This window comes from Chiloscyllium plagiosum, chromosome 22, assembly GCF_004010195.1.
Source record: "Chiloscyllium plagiosum isolate BGI_BamShark_2017 chromosome 22, ASM401019v2, whole genome shotgun sequence".
Taxonomy (NCBI): domain Eukaryota; kingdom Metazoa; phylum Chordata; class Chondrichthyes; order Orectolobiformes; family Hemiscylliidae; genus Chiloscyllium; species Chiloscyllium plagiosum.
In genome coordinates this window covers 30678573-30698417 of record NC_057731.1, presented here as the reverse complement: position 1 = coordinate 30698417, position 19845 = coordinate 30678573, and the positions used below count along the sequence as shown (strand labels likewise).

At 38.9% G+C, this 19845-nt stretch overlaps 1 protein-coding gene across 2 annotated transcripts in view; it reads left to right on the top strand.

Moving 5' to 3' along the window:
* Positions 1-19349, top strand: part of acadsb (acyl-CoA dehydrogenase short/branched chain) — a 51396-nt gene extending 32047 nt beyond the window's left edge. The window contains exons 5-10 of one of the 2 annotated variants that reach the window (XM_043712670.1): positions 3705-3830; positions 8993-9085; positions 10106-10195; positions 15993-16130; positions 16782-16881; positions 18885-19349. In XM_043712670.1, the coding sequence (XP_043568605.1) occupies positions 3705-3830; positions 8993-9085; positions 10106-10195; positions 15993-16130; positions 16782-16881; positions 18885-18955 (618 nt within the window). In that variant the 3' untranslated portion in view covers positions 18956-19349. Of the gene's footprint in view, positions 1-3704; positions 3831-8992; positions 9086-10105; positions 10196-15992; positions 16131-16234; positions 16882-18884 lie in introns of those variants that run through there. The other variant, XM_043712669.1, reaches the window with a different exon arrangement.
* The last annotated feature ends 496 nt before the right edge of the window (positions 19350-19845 follow it).

The window sequence follows — 19845 nt, the reverse complement described above, 5'->3', positions numbered from 1 at the left end:
TCTATCATAACCTCCCTGCTCTTGTATTGACGCCTTAACTATTAAAGGCAAGTATATAAAGGCCTTTATAACCATCTGATCTACCTGCTGCTTTCAAAGATCTATGAACATGCACACGAAGATCCATATGATTCTCTGTATTTCCTAGGGTTATATTATTTATTGTGTAATTCCTTGTCTTGCTAATCCTGTCAAAATGCATGACCTCACATCTTTGGCTGTTGTTTTCTACAAAAAAAAAGAAATTTGAAGCAAAGTATTTTGCAAGAAGATACCTGTCGGATGTATAGCAATGAAGATTTGTACCTTGTACTAGAGTTCTTGGATGTGCTTTGTGGGGTTATCAGCCACAGTTACCCATATTTACATCATGTTATAGTATAAATTTTATGTATGTTGCAGATTGCTTTGCTGTTCTTAACTTTATAGTAAAGTTTAATCTGTTCAATGATAATGAGACTTTAATTTTGAAAAACACTGTATTTTAATAGATTGACAAATTTCAATCAATTGATCCATGGATCAGTACTAGCATTTAAATTGCTGGATTGAGCCAATGCATCTCTTCAAGACAGTATTAGTTTTAACTGGTGCACTCAGAAATATGATACCTCGTGTTTTGAGAACATTCTGAGAAACAGTTACTTATTTTCAGCTTCATGGTAGTTTCTGCAGTGATGCATAAATAGAAAACTCAATGATTACCTGAGTTTGAAATGGTCTGGATATAGGATGCAAATATAAGTCCAGTAAACAAATTAAAACTGATATGGCTATTGCAATGGAGCCTGGAACTCTACCAGTAATAATGAGCAAGTAGAGGTCAAGAATTCCCAACAGTTAATTGGTTTTTTTCACATGTGAGTCAAAATATTATAATGTGATGAACTGTCAAAAACTGGACAACATTGCCCTCAAAATTACATTTGATGAAGAGGATAAAGACTATGATAAATCTCAAAAAAATATATACAAGGATTTTGCATTCTATGATGGATGTGTTATTCACGGACTCCAAACTGTAGTGCTAGATCACGTTTGTAGCAAGTTATAGGTATCCTTGTGTTAAGTGGTTCATGTGAAAAATTCACTACTAGATGATAGAGTCCCTATAAGTCTCGGGGAAAAATCCTCATCTTCAATTCTATAAGATAACCCTTCTGCTCTGGAAGGTACTATATTTGCTTTCCTTTTTGTCTGTAGATTTGAATGCGGGTCTTAGAGAAAATTAAGGGTATTGAGATGTTATACCAGCAGGGATTAATTTTTATTCAAGAGTTTTGGTATGTTATAAAGAGGAGAGTCATACAAAATGAAAAAGTAATTGTCATGACAACGTAGTAATTCTAAACATGCAATCAAAATGTTAAGATTCATTCTTCATTATCATAAAATCTCAATCTCTGAGCAACTGATAGAAATAAATAATCTTGTACTTTATATACTGATGTGCTTTGTGATGAAGGTTCTTGGGAACAGAATACAGCCAATCAGTGATGAATTGGATACCTTGTAAAGAGATAATGTTTTGCTGAGATGTGGTCAGTGTTACTAACACCTCAGTGGATGTGTTTTGACTGCATTCACTACATAATTTGCTATGTGGGGTATTCAGCCACAGTTACCCATATTTACGTCATATTAAATCGGAATGTTATAGTATAAATTATATAAATATTGCGGAAAGATATAGAATGTAGGGAAATAGATGGTGACATCTTGAAAAATGTCCATATTACATAGGAGGAAATGCTGGATGTCTTGAAATGCATAAAAGTGGATAAGTCCCCAGGACCTGATCAGGTGTACCCTGCAACTCTGTGGGGAGCTAGGGAAGTGATTGCTGGGCCTCTTACTGAGATATTTGTATCATCGATAGTCACAGATGAGGTGCTAGAAGATTGGAGATTGGCTAACATGGTGCCACTGTTTAAGAAAGGAGGTAAAGACAAGCTAGAGAACTATAGGCCAGCGAGCCTGACATTGGTGGTGGGCAAGTTGTTGGAGGGAATCCTGAGGGACAGGATGTACATGTATTTAGAAAGGCAAGGATTGATTAGGGATAGTCAACATGGTTTTACGTGTGGCAAATCATGTCTCACAAACTTGATTGAGTTTTTTCGAAGAAGTAACAAAGCGGTTTGATGACAGCAGAGTGGTAGATGTGATCTTTATGGACTTCAGTAAGGCGTTCAACAAGGTTCCCCATGTGAATCTGACGAGCAAGGTTAGATCTCATGGAATACAGGGAGAACTCGCCATTTGGATACAGAACTGGCTCAAAGGTAGAAGACAGAAGGTGGTGGTGGAAGGTGGTTTTTCAGGCTGGAGGCCTGTAACCAGTGGAGTGCCACAAGGGTCGGTGCTGGGTCCACTACTTTTCATCATTTTATATAAATTATTTGGATGTGAGCATAAGAGGTATAGAGTAAGCAATGGGCTGAAAAGTGGCAGATGGAGTTTAATTTAGATAAATTTGAGGTGCTGCATTTTGGGAAAACAAATCTTAGTAGGACGTACACACTTAATGGTAAGGTTCTAGGGAGTGTTGCTGAACAAAGAGACCTTGGAGTGCAGGTTCATAGCTCCTTGAAAGTGGAGTCACAGGTAGATAGGATAGTGAAGAAGGCAATTGGTATGCTTTCCTTTATTGGTCAGAGTATTTGAGTACAGGAGTTGGGAGGTCATATTGTGTCTGTACAGGATATTGGTTAGGCCACTGTTGGAATATTGCGTGCAATTCTAGTCTCTTTCCTATCGGAAAGCTGTTATGAAACTTGAAAGGGTTCAGAAAAGATTTACAAGGATGTTGCCAGGGTTGGAGGATTTGAGCTATAGGGAGAGGTTGAATAGGCTAGGGCTGATTTCCCTGGAGTGTCGGAGGCTGAGGGGTGATCTTATAGAGGTTTATAAAATCATGAGGGCCATGGATTTGATAAATAGACAAAGTCTTTTCCCTGGAGTGGGAGAGTCCAGAACTAGAGGGCATAGGTTTAGGGTGAGAAGGGAAAGATATGAAAGAGACGTAAGGGGCAACTTTTTCACTCAGAGGGTGGTACTTGTGTGGAATGAGCTGCCAGAGGAAGTGGTGGAGGCTGGTACAATTGCAATATTTAAAAGGTATATGAATAGGAAGGGTTTGGAGGGCTGGGCGCTGGCAGGTGGGACTAGATTGGGTTGGGATATCTGGACGTGTGGACCAAAGGGTCTGTTTCCTTGCTGTACATCTCTGACTTTATGACTCTATTCTTTAACTGTTCTTAACTTTATAATAAAGTTTAATTCATTTCTTTAAAATAGTGGGATCTTTTGGCTTTGCTCTCTTAGTGAGTACTTGGTATGTTAAACTTTATTGTCTTAAAACAAAAGAAAAACGTACTGGTTCCTGTTCAATATAAAATTTAATATAATTTTTGCAGTCTTGTCAGGGACCAAAAAATAAAATAGCAGTCTTTCTTTATTGTTCTGTTCTTCAGTTTTTTTTTCTAATGTATTATTCAAATTGAGACATCATCGAACTTTGCTCACCCCCACACCCATCCCTTCTCACACTTAAATTGCATGGCCATTGAGTTGCTGAGTAACCAGGTATGAAACTGTCCCTTTTTGAAACAACAAAATTATTGACTTTTTACTATTCTTCTTTATTACAAATATTATTAAAATTAGTTTAATGTTCCTAATTTAATGTCTTGTACATCCAGGGTTACAGAGGGATCACATGCTTCATTGTAGACAAAGACACTGAAGGCCTGCAAGTGGGAAAAAAAGAAGATAAACTTGGAATTCGTGCATCATCTACTTGTGCAGTCAACTTTGATAATGTAAAGGTACAGTTTTCAAATTTGTATTTAGCATATGCTGTAACGTTATGCATACAAAAGGTAGGCTGCAAACATTTCTTTGCTATTTTTCAAACTCCCCATAGTAATGGACTGCTGCTTAAATGTGGTTCCACGAATACATTTCACCTGCAGGTATTTTGTCCAAGTGGCAATTCTCCATAATTCTACACTATTGATAGACTGCTTTGACCATGAGGAACCAGAGCCAAACCAAATCTATTTTTATCTGGCAGTAGTGCATTTACTTTTCCAACAGACGTCACTAGATGACAATTGTGAGTGTGAATCTTGGATTGTTCACTACTCCGCCACTATTATTGAGCATAAAACAGAAATCAATCTTGGAACGTGTATGTGTGTGCATGTGTGCGTGCGCGCACGTCTGTCTGTGTAGCGTTGCTGCTCAGCTTAACTAAACCACTGGAAGAACTTATTTATTTACTTGAATATGTCATAACTTGTAAAAAAAACTATATGCCTTTCTGTGTAGTCTAATGTGTGTTTCTTATATTACATTTATTTATTATATAAAATATTTATAATTATAACTTTGATCTATTGTGGCTTTGTTACAAGGATCGTTATGACTAAAGCACAACTGCTAATCTGACCTGTGCGTTCAACACCAAATAGGAAAATCCAGGTACTTGTAGCCACTTATAAACAGTTATGTTCATGTAGCGAAGACAGAGGGATAAATAAGAGTCCTAAATCAGCGACAAGTATTCAGGATATGTTGCAGGAACAAAGATCATAGTTTCAGTGGATGAAATTGAGGCTTATCTGATGACTGGATGTATCAGTGGATGAAAGTGAAGAATTGAGAAAAGTGGCAGTGTAGTACAATTCTGTGTATTTGCACTAATGTGTTAAGTATGGCTCCATCTCTGTATTTATGCCACTGACGGACAGCTTGTCGATCAGCAAGAGAGGAGGGCCAAGAATGAATATTCGTGATAGATGGTAGAGGTAACCATGTAGATGTGGGAAGAAAAATATTACAGACAGTCTGGCCACAGTCATAGAGGTAAGTGCAAAAACCAAATTCCCCTTTTCGCTGCATAGGTTGGGACTGGAGGAGGGTTTTGGGATTTAGGTAGGTGAAGTTCTTACAAAATCAGAGATTTCTGGAATCTGGATGTGACTAACTGTGCATTCATTACTACTTAATAAACCAGACAGGAAATCAGTTATTAACAGGAAAATCAGAGAAGACAACAAGGTTCCATCGAATCCCAACAGTGTGCAAACAGGCCATTCAGCCCAATACATCCATATTGACCCTCTGAAGAGCATTACACCCCGACGCATCCCCCTACCGTTTCCATGGATTAATGCACCTAACCTATACATCCCTGAACACTATGGGCAATTTAGCATGACCAATCCATCTACGTTGCACATCTTTGGACTGTGGAGGGAAACCAGAGCACCCGATGGAAACCCATACAGACACCAGGGGAATGCGCAAACTCCTCCCAGACAGTTACCCAAGGGTGGAGTTGAACCAGGGTCCCTGGCACTTTGAGGCAACAGTGCTAACCGGTGAGCCACCATGCCACCTGAGGCAACATATAGCAGCATATGGAGGCTTCAGAAAATTATAATGAACAGGTTCCAACTCTCAACTATTCTCCCATTTGTCATTTTCGTGCCCAATCTTTTGCCTATTAGGTATGTCTTGGGCGGTACGGTGGCTCAGTGGTTAGCACGCAATATTCCAAACATGGCCTAACCAATGTCCTGTACAGCTGAAACATGACCTCCCAACTCCTGTACTCAGTACTCTGACCAATAAAGGAAAGCATACCAAACACCTTCTTCACTATCCTATCTATCTGCTACTCCACTTTCAAGGAGTTATGAACCTGCACTCCAAGGTCTCTTTGTTCAGCAACCCTCCCGAGGACCGTACCATTAGGTGTATAAATCCTGCTACGATTTGCTTTCCCAAAATACAGCACCTCAAATTTATCTAAATTACACTCCATCTGCCACTCCTCAACCCATTAGCCCATCTGATCAAGTGATAACCACATTTCTATGTATTTACAACTCACTTTATTTAGATGCCACTTCCAATTCTCTCCTTTCTCTAGAAACTGAATGGTCTTAATTCCTGACAGGTAAAACAGAAGCAGTACCTAATGGCTGCAGCCCATTCCTTGTTCCAGGCGTGAGTAAACTGCCTGTTTAGAGCAATGATCAGGCATGCTCCATGTCCATGTGAGTCAGCAGCAGCAGCAACCTAGCAGCCTCACCACTTCATGCCTGCGTTTTGACCAATTCACACAACTTCAGTCCTTCAACACTTTACTTTGGATCTCAAGAATATCTATGACTTGCAAGCTACTGCCTGTAGCTTTACGTGCAAGGATACAAACTTCTCGTGCATCTGCACAGGATGCATCTTTTGCTCTTAGCTTGCTTTCCTAGTGATCATTTACTTGGAGTCTGCCAGCCTGTATCTATTTCATATTGCACACTATTTAATTACACGCTGCCAGCCTCTGTGCCTTGCATTGCTTTTTAGTGCAGAGGACAGGGAAGCAGGATGTGACATTGGGGTGCACTGAACAGTCAAGAGGGTGAACATGTTGCTGTGCAGTGCTGAGCCATGTCAATGACACATCTGATGCATTGGTCAGCAGAATATGTCATAAACATGTTGTGTGTTCCAAACAAATGGTGATGTGTGAAAGTTGAAGATAGCAGTCCTTGGTGAATGAGAACTATACTCCGTCAAGAGGTAGTCAGTTAAAGGGTTGTCTGATTTCAATCAAGTGGATTGACATGGTCAGTCAGGCACTTAATCCTCCTGTAATCTGGGAATTGAGGCATGGTCAGTCCTCTCATTCAAGTGCAAGCAGTACAAAGATTACAGATAGGATAGTTTGGGTGCTATGAAGATATAATTCAAGGTGTTGGGCCAATTTTTTTCACAATGCGATTACATATAATGGAAATGAATGGAAGAGCAGATAGTTTTGATACATAAACAGGAGAGATAGTAAGGTTCCCCAATAAATGAGTAAGAACACACAGGTCAAGATTTTGCAAGGATGATGTGTGTGAGAACATGAGTGGACATGATGTATACAATAGTGAGAGTTATAGTCAAGTAACTATGGTGAGAGGCATATGAAGTGACAGAGAGATAATAACTGATGGCCCTGTGCGGGAGCAAAGAGATGATGTTGATACTTACCCTTTCGGATCGGAGAGCTCACCAACCTTCTTTCTGCAATGCTGGGCTTCCCTCTTCTCCCAGGACACAACACTGATCCAGGCTGCAATTTAGGTCAATTGCAATGTTGTTCTGATGGTGTGACCTCCTGTGGTAATCCTCCGGTATAAGGATTGCCCTCCTCTCGACCACCTCAACCACCTATGCCTTAGGGCTCCTATCTGTAAAGCAGCAAGCTTTTCTTTCCTCTGTGATATATCCTTCATGATAACAGTTAAGCACTGCAGTGTGAGGGGCAATTCCTGGCTTGCAGTTTCTGAAGTGGTGTGTAGCTAGGCTTTAAATATTATGTCAGAGGCAAGAACACCACAAAGTCCAACAGCGGCAAGCTGTTTACTCTGAGCAAAGTGCCTGAGAACCCGATTACATAATCAGTGAGATGAAGAGCAGGAGATTATGAGAAAAGTCACTCCAAGCTATGAATCTCACTTGACAAAACACGAACAAAATGGGAATATTCTACCCAAAATTTCAGCTAACGTGATCATTCCTTTTAGACCCTCAAATATATCAGTCACAAGAATTATGCTGCCATTTGGTCGTGGTTTATGAATTTATCTCTCATTTTTTCCACTGTCTCCTACACTCTAATCCAACTGCTATCGAAACCTTCCAACTTAGAGTAGCTAAACTGTCTGAAAGGAGTATCATAGTTGAAAATATTCTTCTGTTTTATGCAATTTGCTTATTTATTGGCCTAAGTCTTGTTGGAGTAGTTCTGACCAATGCTAATTACAAGAAAATATACACATTTGCCTGCTGGCACCTTTCAGATCAGACTTCTAAAGCTGGCTGCTCCCTGAACCTCCATTCTAGAAAACTAGGCAGGCCTCAATATAGCGCAGAAGAAGCCAAATCCCTTTTTTATGGCATTAGCTGTCATATTCTAGGGAGTAAAGTTCAAATATTCCAGAATTTCTTTTGTGTTAGTGTGATTAAATGAGTGAATAGGTGAAAGTGTAGTTGTGTTAGTGGGTACATTGGATAAGGTTAGTTGGTAAGGGGTTTGGGTGGCAGAGAAGTAAGGTAGGTTAGTAGGACACTAGCTAGATAGAATGGTGGTGTAGCAGACTGTCAGCTAAGTAGGGTGGCTGGGTGGATAGGGGCTGTCAAGGAGGGAGTTGGGAGGTTCAGAAGGAGTCGATTGTATAGATAATAGGAATTGGAACTGGTAATATTAGGACTAACAGTTTCTTGGTAACTATCCTGGTAAGTAAATTAAAATGCTCAGAAATCTCAATCTACAACTCAGAGACTCTCTCAAAGAGTTCCAGGCCGCTGTAAGTTTAAACTTTCCAGACAATTCTGCATAATCATTGCATTGGGACTTAAAAAGTGAATCTTCAGGGGTATATCCAATTCCAATTATCCAGAGACCAAAGATTTGGGCCGTTGTACTATATTCAAGAGAATGGTTTGCAAGCTGACGAGATTCAGTACTTGGATAGATTGAAGAAGCTGGCCAGTTGTCCTTAGAAAGAAGGTAATTGAGAGACAGTGAAAATAGGGAGAAACTATTTCTACTTTCAGAAGGATCAAAAACCAGAACACACCAGTTTAAGATTATTTGTAAAAGAACTAATGGTAACATGAGGAAAATCTTTTTTGTGTGTAATGAGTGGTTAGGATCTGGAATGCACTGCCTGAGAACTGTGGTGAAGACTGACTCAGTCAGGATTTTCAAGAGGGAATTGAATCATTATCTGAAGAGAGAAAATTTACAGAATGATAGGGAATAAAGAGGGGAGTGGCATTAAGTGAATTGGTCTTATTGAGCCGCATAGCCACAATGACTAATGATTTCCTGTTTGAGAACCATTCACTGATTCTATTCAATGATTCAGTATTTGTTCGCATTTTTTTCTTCTGAAGTGGATCACATTTTACTTCTGTGTTGCAGGTTCCGGAGAGTAATATTCTGGGACAGCAGGGACAAGGGTACAAATATGCCATTGGAATGCTAAATGAAGGCAGGATTGGGATTGCCGCACAGGTTTGTAGAGCAATACATAACTAGAATGTTTGCAGATATGTAAATTTCAATTGGGGACCTAATGTCGTTCAAGGAGAGCATTCTTAGAGTGGGTCAATGGATGCAATTTTAGACTACTGTGTGAGCTAAACTAAAACTGCTTATGAGGAGTTCTATACCATGTGGTAAAGATTTTTTAAAAATATGCTGAAACAAAATATATGTTGTGTGATTTTTAACTTTGTCCATCCCAGTCCAACACCGGCACCTCCAAGTCATAAATATATATGCTTTGCTATAGTATTTTGCAGCCAAATCATAGACTCAGCCCATAGAGTCTACACTGACCCTCTAAGGAACAGTCCAGCCAGACCCACTCACTAACTTAGTTAATCCCTGTAACCCTGCATTTCCCACAGCTAGCCCACCTGACTTGTACATCCCTGTACACCTTGACAATTTACCATGGTCAATCCACCTAACCTGTACATCTTTGGACTTTGGGAGGAAACTAGAACATCTGGAGGAAACTGACACAGACACGGGGAGAACATGCAAACTTCACACAGACCGTTATCTGAATCTGGTGCTGTGAGACAACATGGTAACCACTGAGCCACCATGTCACCCCGAAAGAAGGCATTCAGCTCACTGAGTCTACATCTCACCCACACCTACCCCATCCCGTCACTCCACGTGTTTTTTTTTAAACTAAGGCTAACATACATAATCTTCATATCTTTAGGGTTTCCATGCAGAAAAGGGGAGATGTACAAACTCCACACAAATGGTCCCCCAAGTCTGGATTTGAACCTAGGTCCCTGGTGCTATGGGGCTGCAGTGCTAACCATTGTCACCCCAGTCAATTCTAGTTCATTATATTCATGGTCTGTGCTGTGGTGTCAGTTGGACTAATTGGAAAATGGTCAGCATTCTTATTATAGAACCTAGAATATTAAAGGGGGACCGCTTTGAATGTAAAACACTAAATTTTTCTGTCTCTTTTAGGCAATAATATGTTTCAAATTTTGTTTTCTACAGATGCTTGGGTTGGCACAGGGATGCTTTGATAGCACTATTCCTTATTTGAAGCAGCGAGTTCAATTTGGAAAAAGAATTTATGATTTCCAGGTACATACATCAAACATGTTTTCTATCATTCTGGGACTTTGTTTCTTTAATATATTTGGATCATATGTTATTTTCAGCTTTCTTTAGTCACTGCCTTTTTTTCAAGGTAATTCCTAACCCTTCTGTCTTGAGGCTGACTGAGATGCACCTAAGGATACTGAGGGAGGTGACTATATGTTATGGCAGAGACACTAGCCATAATTTTTCAGTCATCTTTAGATTCAGGAGTGATCCCAGAGGACTAAAGAATTACAAAGACTATGCCCTTTATTGTAAAAATAAGCACAGCAATTTACACCAGTCAGTTTAATTTTGGTAGTTTGGAATTCTGAATAGAATTAATAGCCACATGGACAAATGTGGGTTAATTAAGGAGAGCCAGCATGGATTTTGTGAGGGAAAATTGTGTTCAACTAACCTGCTGGTGTGTTTGAAAAGGTAAAGGAGAGGTTTGATCAGGGTGTTGCTGTTAATATCAGCTACATTGTTTCCCAAAGATGCCTGGTAGAGCAAGCAAAGTTAGAGCTCCTGGAAATAAAAGAACAGGTAATGATGTGGATATAAAATTAGCTGAGTGATAAGAAACAGAGACTAAAAATTAATGGACATTTTTTGAGCTGGAGAAAGATTTGTAATTGAATTTCCCAGGGGTTCATATTGGACCCTGAAAAAAAATGTTAGTTTTTATATTTTGATGCACAGGGACCAATTTCAAAGATTACAGGGAATGTAAAACTTAGAAACACTGTAAGAAGGACAATGCAGAATTTTGAAAGAGCATTGACAAGTTGGAGGAGTGGACACCAAAGTGGCAGATGAAGTTCAATGCAGAGAAATGTGAAGTTGATGCATTTATAGTATAAAACGAAACAGTATAAAATAAAGAGTATTACTCTAGAGGACATGCAGGAGCAGAGGGACCAGCATGTAACTGTACATCTCATTTAAAGGAGGCAGGACAGACTGGATCCTTAACATAACATGCTGAAAATGTGTTGCTGGAAAAGCGCAGCAGGTCAGGCAGCATCTAAGGAGCAGGTGAATCGATGTTTCCGGCATGAGCCCTTCTTCAGGGCTTCCAAGCCCTGAAGAAGGGCTCATGCCCGAAATGTCGACTCTCCTGCTCCTTGGATGCTGCCTGACCTGCTGCGCTTTTCCAGCAACACATTTTCAGCTCTGATCTCCAGCATCTGCAGTCCTCACTTTCTCCTTAACATAACATCCCAAGTTATAAGGCTTTAGTAGAAATAATGTGGGTAAAAAGGGATAGGAGGTGTTGTAGTCTTGGTTAAAGATCGTATCATTGCCAATGAATGAAATGCTTTTCCTGAATTGGAATTTGTGGTTGGAGGTGAGAAACAGGAAGTAAGTGGTGATTTTGTTGTGTATTTATTATAGACTCCAAACGCCGATGAGGACGTAGGAAAGAGCATTTGTAGGCCGATTCTGGAAATCTGCAGGACAAGTAGGATTGCGATAGAGTTGGTGATTTCAATAACCTTAGAGGAGACTGGGAAAGCAGTAGAGTCAAGAGTATGGTGCTGGAAAAGCACAGCAGATCAGGCAGCATTCGAGGAGCAGGAGAATCGACATTTCTGGCAAAAAGCCCTTCATCAGGAATGAGGCTGAGAAAGCTGTAGAGTGTGGGGCATGGAATGGGAAATATTCCAGCAGTGTGTGCAGGAAAACTTTCTGGAACAGTGGACCGAGGAGCTTCGATTATCCAAACGAGATGGGCGGGTACTTTCGTTTGGATAATTGATTATTCGGTTAATTGATTCAATGCCTTTCCTCTGGGACAGAGTTTTCTGAAGTTTCCTTTTTCCTCACTCTGCCTGTCTTGCTCCCTATGTCTGTCTCAGGATTTGTTTCTGAGCAGACACACACTTGTGTGTAAGGGACCTGCAGCATTGCTGAAGCCTCCCGTGCCCCCACCCAATCAGTTCAATGGGATTAACACAGCGAGCAGTTGCTAAATCTGCTCCCCATTCAGGAGACTAGGCAGCAGCACACCACACGTGAGCCCCCATCCCTGTCCTGCGTAGAACTCCAGGGAAAATGTGGGGAGAGAGAGGGCGGGCGGTCAGTCAGTTGGAGATGGTGCCTGGGCTCCCATCGACGTCTAGCACTGTTCTCAGCAGCATTTCAATATGCCGGGTTCATTTTTAATCATTGTAAACAAAAGATGTGATCAGTGTTGGAAACACCTCTTTGTAATGTTTCTATCGGACCTTGAGATCTTCTTCGGATAATCTGAAATTCAGATAAATTATATTTGGATATCAATTATGAATTTTGAAAGCCACCCAGTTAGGGCTAGAGAATGGGCCCAGCTGGGTAGCCCTTTCAGGAGCAATACAGACATGGGTCGAATGGCCTCCATCTAAATATAAAATTTTCTGATTCTATGACAGGTTGAGAGAGCAGTTAATAGAGCATGCTATATCTTATAATTATTAATAAGGGCATAGAGTACAACAGCAAGGAGATTATTGCTGAACTTGTTTAAGAAACTAGTTAGACCTCAGCTGCAATATTGTGTATTGTTTTGGATGCCACACTTCAGAAAGGATCTAAGTGCATTGTCAAGAGTACAACAGAGATTTGCGAGAGTGATTCCACAAATTAGAAACTTCTGTTATGAAAACAGATTTCAGAAGTTGGGACTGTTTTCCTTGGTCAGAAGACAACTAAGGGGAGATTTCATAGATGTTTTCAAAATCATGAGTTTGGACAGGGTAGATAGAAAGAAATTGCTCTCATTTGGAAAAGGTTGAAGAATGAGAGGGCGCAGATTTAAAAATAAATGACAAAATAAGCAAATTTCATGTGAGAAAGTGAATATTTGGAATTCAGAGTGCTGTGCCTTGGAGTCTGTCAATGGCAGGTTTAATTAAAGCATTCAAGATGATATTAGATTAGAAATAAAGTGGAGGTTTCTGGGAAAATAATATGGAGGATTTTGGGGAAAAGCAGAAGTGTCACTAAGTTATAATGCTCATTCTGAAAACCAAAGACAGAATGGGATGACTGGCTTCCACCTGCATAGTAACAATTCTGTGATCAAGAAGGCTGTTCTGAGTCAGAAAATACTGCAAAGCCGTAGCAGAGTAGAACGTTGATTTGCATGAATGACCACAGTTGAGAATGTGAAATATCAGCTTCTTGTTGCTGTGGTTCTGTTCGCCGAGCTGGAAGTTTTTGTTGCAAACGTTTTGTCCCCTGTCTAGGGGACAACCGGAAGCGGTAGGGACAGGCCACTATAAATGCCGGAGGAAACACCACAGAAGCGCTTCACAGGAGGCTCCCAAGCACTGAGGATGTCCCCTAGACAGGGGACGAAATGTTTGCAACAAAAACTTCCAGTTCGGCGAACAGAACCACAGCAACAAGCACCCGAGCTACAAATCTTCCCACAAACTTTGATCAGCTTCTTGTGTTTGTCATTTTTCTGTAGACTTTCTGAAAGAAAAGTAGTTGGTTTCGCACAGAACAGAAAATCTCAGAACATAGTTGAAACCTAGGGCGTAAGCTTACACTGTCTGAATTCCTTTAAAGATGATTTTACCTGTTTTTAGCTTGGGCTGAGGTCACAAAAAATACTGCGTAAAAATTCAGGGTCAGAATGATCATCTGGTCTTGTTTTGAATGTGTAGGCAGGTCACTGAGTCATTTTATTTCCCAGTTTGATTCCACCAGGAAATCATGTGGCTTTGAAAGTAATGGAAAGTGTACTTAATGTAATATACAAGATATCAATTGCATGAGACAGCATGATTAGGCTGAAAGATCCTTTCATATTATTTTCTATATGGTGAACTTGTGATCCCAGTTGTAGGGAGGCCATCTATTTTACTACAAGGGCAGAAGTCAGAGAAGTAATATATCCTAATGACCATTGTTTCAGGATGCTGGTCTTTGTTTTTGCCTGAATATAGCTTATTGTACCGTAAGACAATGGAAAAGAAAACTTTAAAATAAAACATTTTGGAGATGAATATTTTTAATTCTGGCAGGGGAAATTCACATTGTGAACATAATTCCTGCTGTAAGAGTCATTTCATTCACAACCTTTCCCACTAATAGAAAAAAGGACTGTCTCGAAATGAAGAAGCAGAATCCTAATTCATTGATCCATGCAGTAGCCTTTTTGTATGATATTCTGTTGATGCTGATGTGTGATATCTGAATGTTGGTTAATAACTATTAAATTTATTGTGCCAAAAATAATTTTCAAGATTCATAAATCGGCATTGCTATGTTATAAACAGCAGTTTTAATTTCAATTTAAATGACCAGAATAATAATCTTTAGTCAGCTGATTGGAGGAAAACCAAAAGTAGAATTCTGCATTGTTCAACCACTAACACCTTTCAGATTCATTGCCTAATTCTTGACCTGGTTTTTATGGTTTAAGAATAGCAATTTGGATAGCATTACCAACAGAAACTTGAACTTGAAAATTGAACAGCAACTTCTGACAGCCTGACATCCATATTTTTAAAGTTTGTTCATGAGATGTGGTATTGCTGGACATGCCTTCATTTATTACCTATGCCTAGTTGCCATGGAGAGAGTGATGTTGAACTGTCTTCTTGAATTGCTACAGTCCTTGGGCACCCACTATAGTAAACATGAAAATCATGTAGTTACTGTCAGAGTAACCCTCCTCTGCTTGAAGATGCACTATTACCAAGACTGCAACAAAATTCAGCATTCAAACAGAAAAGCATGGAGTTTGTTCACTTGAATGCATGATGAATATTTACTTTAAATTGACAAGCCAATTCTTTCTGTCATGTTAAGTATAAGGAAATTTTTAACTATGTGCTAGGACACACATACTACCAAAAAAACCTCTAATCTGACAATTAACTTTTCCATATGCAGATTTGAATTAGAACATAGAACAGTACAGTGCAGAACAGGCCCTTCGGTCCTCGATGTTGCACTGACCTGTGAACTATTCTCAGCTCGTCCCCCTACACTATCCCAAAAGCATCCATGTGCTTATCTAAGGATTGTTTCAATCTCCCCAATGTGGCTGATGCATTATTTACAATTCAAGGGAAGAGTTTGCTAATCTTCTTTGTTCTTTTGAAAGAAAGAGGAGAATACTTTTGCTTTTTGTATATAATTTGACATTGAATTAGCTTTTCTGATTTACGGTTCCTGGTTTGACTGCATGTGTCAGTAAGAATTCTTCAATCTGATAGCTGAAGGAGATTACACAGTTGCTTGTCCAATTTGCACAGATCGCAGATTTTATTGAGGGGATGGTGCACTTTCCTTTCAAGTTCCTTTTCAAAAGCCTGTCAAAATTTTTTGGGTGTGCATAAGTGTAATGAATGGCCAGGGCTGTTTGTTTTCCATTGACTACAAAATCTGAACATTTCATCTGTTTCAAAGGTATATCTTGCAACTGATACTTAATGCAGTTAGTGGGCACAAATTAGAATAGTGTAAGTTGTGGTTTTCAACAATTTTGCAAAGATAATGGCAGCTAACTTTAAAACAAAGTTGAGTAATGCATGGCTATAGCATGCCAAACAGTAAGAGATCTGTTGCTTACAATGTTTTTTTTAAACAGTAGAGGAAGTGCTGGAGATGAGTAAAATTACAACATTTAAAAGGCATCTGGATGTGTATATGAAGAGGAAGGGTTTTAAAAAGATATGGGCCAAGTGCTGTCAAATGAGACTAAGTCAGATTGAAATGTCTAATTAGCGCACATGAGTTGGATGAAAGGGTCTGTTTCCATGGTGTATGATTCTTTGACTCAAAATTTGTTTTACAGGGTATGCAACACCAGATTTCTCAGATTGCAACCCAGTTGGAAGCTGCACGGCTCCTTACTTACAATGCTGCTCGACTGAAAGAAGCAGGGAAACCCTTTATTAAAGAAGCCTCCATGGCAAAATACTTCACTTCTGAGGTTAGGAACTAAATACAGATCAGGTTGAATTCAAGAGTAGTGCTTGTTAGAAAAGATTGATATATTTATTACATTATATTTGATACAACTGTTTCTTTCAATAGTTTTAAATATGAGAAACAAAGAGAATGTTGGATCTCCAAAGCTGCTTCACGATATACCAATCCGACTTTATAACATGGAGCTTGAATAATGTTGAGAAAAGTGGAGTGTGTGGTACTGGAAAAGCACAGCCTCATTCCTGATGAAGGATTTATACCCAAAACGTCGATTCTCCTGCTCCTCAGATGCTGCCTGACCTGCAGTGTTTTTCCAGCACCACACTCTCGACTCTGATCTCCAGCATCTGCAGTCCTCACTTTCTCCTAATGTTGAGATGAGGTTGGATAACGTTTCTTTAGCTGAAGGTGAGATGGGAATAAAATCACAAAGGACATCAGATTGTAACCATGCTGCAGTGGTAATTGAAAGGGCAGCATCAATAGAGAGCCTGACATTAAGTGCTTGTGAAGCTTAATGAGAGAAAATAAGGTGTGGAAAATAACAATTTTACTAGGTAAGTGTGTGAAGAATTACATATACCATATGTATAATCTGAATTTTTCCAAAAGTGACAAGAGTTACTTCCCTATTAATATTTACTTCTTATAGGTGGCAGCCTTGACCACTTCCAAATGTATTGAGTGGATGGGAGGAGTTGGCTTCACCAAAGACTATCCTATAGAAAAATACTATCGTGATTGTAAAATAGGTAAAAAAAAATCTTATTTATGATTTGTCCAAATACATTGATATATATTTTCAGAACTTGTGGTTGAATATTTATTTTCAAGGATAGTGAAAGATTTTTGAATTCTATCACTAACTAGTATTTAAAATTTCATAAATGGGGTAGTGTTCACATTTTATATTTAAAGGATGGCATGAGGAGAAGGGAATGATCAATAGATGAAACCCTATAACTGAACCCCTGACTTGCTGAAGTGGTCATTCACCTTTAGTTAAACTTCACCTTGTAATTGATTGACTGATTAAAGCAGCATGGTTGTGATTGGCTAAAATATTTGTAATTACATTGTTATCAGAATTATAGACAAGTTGGATATTTGTATTTCTGGAAAAACACAGCAGGTCAGGCAGCATCTGAGGAGTAGGAGAATCGATGTTTTGGGCCTAAGCCCTTCATCAGGGATCCCTGATGAAGGGCTTATGCCCGAAACGTCGATTCTCCTACTCAGATGCTGGCTGACCTGCTGTGTTTTTCCAGCACCACACTCTCGACTTTGATCTCCTGAACCTGTAGTGATAACATTCTACTGGATATTTGTATTATCTAGTCTAATTGCCCATAATATTTCAAAATATGAAATGTGAATAAGAATCAAGGTAAGAAAGAAAGCAGTCGGATTCCAAGTTCACATGAAATGTCACAAAATACTTTGATAGAAACTTAAGTAAAACAAACATAAGTAATAATGACAAACTGATATATTGACCAGGTAATGTCATGATTCTAAACTGCATGCACCACGTATACAGCTTGAACTGTTACATTCAGGATTAACACATGTTAAATGAGATAGCAGACAAATTGTGGTTGAACATCCTGCAGATTGCAGTTTACCGAGTTGATGGGGTCAAGGCAGATGTTAGTGACTTCCTTCGGTCAACAAATCTCATTAAAATTTGGCTTAAAAAGGGTCTAGCCTTGGAAAGGCCTTCAGAGCTTCTTTGAATCAGACTGCTTGTATTTAGATAATTCAATCTATTCTCCAGAGACAAAATACTTGGGATTCCTGACACTGCTCCCAAGTGTCTAAATACGGGCAGAATTTCAGTTTTTGCCAAACACAGCTTCACCGAGCTGTTGCTGAATTTCTTCAATCTCCAGTCTTTCTCATATGCATCAACAAATATTGCTTCTTTCATACCACTGTTTGCAGTTAATTAGCAGTGACTTTCAGGGACCAATCCTGCCCTAACCAAATCTGCCAAACAGCTGCATTCCTGCTGTTGGCAGCCACCTCCTTGCTTCAGCACACTTCCAGCTTCAAGATGCCACTGACCTCTCTCAGTAAACATACCACTTCAATAAGGTGAAAGTGAAGAATTCTCTTCATCGCCACCATCTCCTTGATATTGTAGCCTGTTCCAAGCTGAACTTAACTTGATCTTTTGGGTTCATTGAATGCTTTTTAAACTAGTTCTAACTCCCTCTGGACTGCCATTAACACAGATTTTGAAGACACCATGTGTCCAGCTAAACAAGCCCCCTAAAGTTTTTTTTAAATGGCTCAATTTCTTATAATCTGATACTATTAAATAAATTTGGATAGCTTTCTGAACTGCCATTTTCTTTTAGGTGCTCTTGCAGTCCCTAAAGCATTTTAATTCCTTCCCTTTCCTAGCTGTTAACTTCTTAAAGCAACATGACCCCTACCTTTTAAGTGGAATAAATGTCAAGGTGTTTCAGTTGCTTTAATCCCATTTTTCACTATCAAATTTGAATCCCTATAACAAACTGTTATATACTAATGTACATAGTATTAAAAATGCACTTAAGTATTTTGAGATTGATGTTTTCCCTGTCTAGCTTGAATTTACTCATCACAAGCAGTCACCCTATAAGTACAAGGGTCCATTATGCTACAAATTACTCAAAGCAACTGCAAAAATAACTTTTTTTTGCTGATTTAGTCACTGCTTTGGAATTTGTCTTTATGAATTGTAATCCAATTTATTGTGCTTTTCCAGGTTCAATATATGAAGGAACCTCAAACATCCAGCTGAACACAATTGCAAAATTGATAGATAAAGAGTTCTAATCATGCTGTATGTCATCAACAGCTGCCGTTGGTACTATGTTAAGAGTACAAATGCAGTTCCATTTACTGCAAATAACAAGAATGTACAATGCAGTTTTGAAAAGTTGTTTTACCTTCTGCATACAATGGTTTTCATTTATTATAATAAAGCTTCACAAGTAAACTCAAATAACATCTTGGACAAATTATTTTAATATCAATTTATTAAGTTCCTCTTTCAATGGCTTCAAACAATTGTACTTTGAGTTTTGACATAATTGTTCCTGTGTGAATAGAGATAAAGTTAATAAATTATTGCTTTCAAATACCTCCAATATGTTGTACATGAATTATGCCTGTATCTGTACTGTAAACAAAAACAGCTCTTTAGCAATAAAATTAAAATTGGCAAGTTTTTGTGGTGTACTTGAACTCTTACGATATCACTTTTGAAGTTATTGGTATTTTGCTTTTGTCATTTCTTAGCAAGTTAGAAGTTACTTTAAGTGGTCTTCACTCTGTGGTTTTCTCTTATTCTAGACACTAAAGGCATCAAGGGATATTGGGGATAGTGGTCAGAAAAAGGATCAGCTGTGATCATACTGAATGGTAGATCAAGCTTGATGGCCTAAACAGCCTACATGTGTATCTAATGTTCCTATACCTGTATAAAATTATCTGTCAAAATTTCTCATGGTGAAGTGAATCAAAATAATACCATTTTGGGCTTTCCTGATTTCCTAATTGATCAGTACCCAGTGTTTATAGGTTTAAATTAATTGGCAAAACAATTGAGAGAAGTAGATTCATTTTTATAGAATTGTTGAAATTCAAGAATTCATCACCTGATGAAATCTGACTCCAAACAAGCTTTTGGAAGGTAATTGTACATGTAACAAAAGAAAACTAAT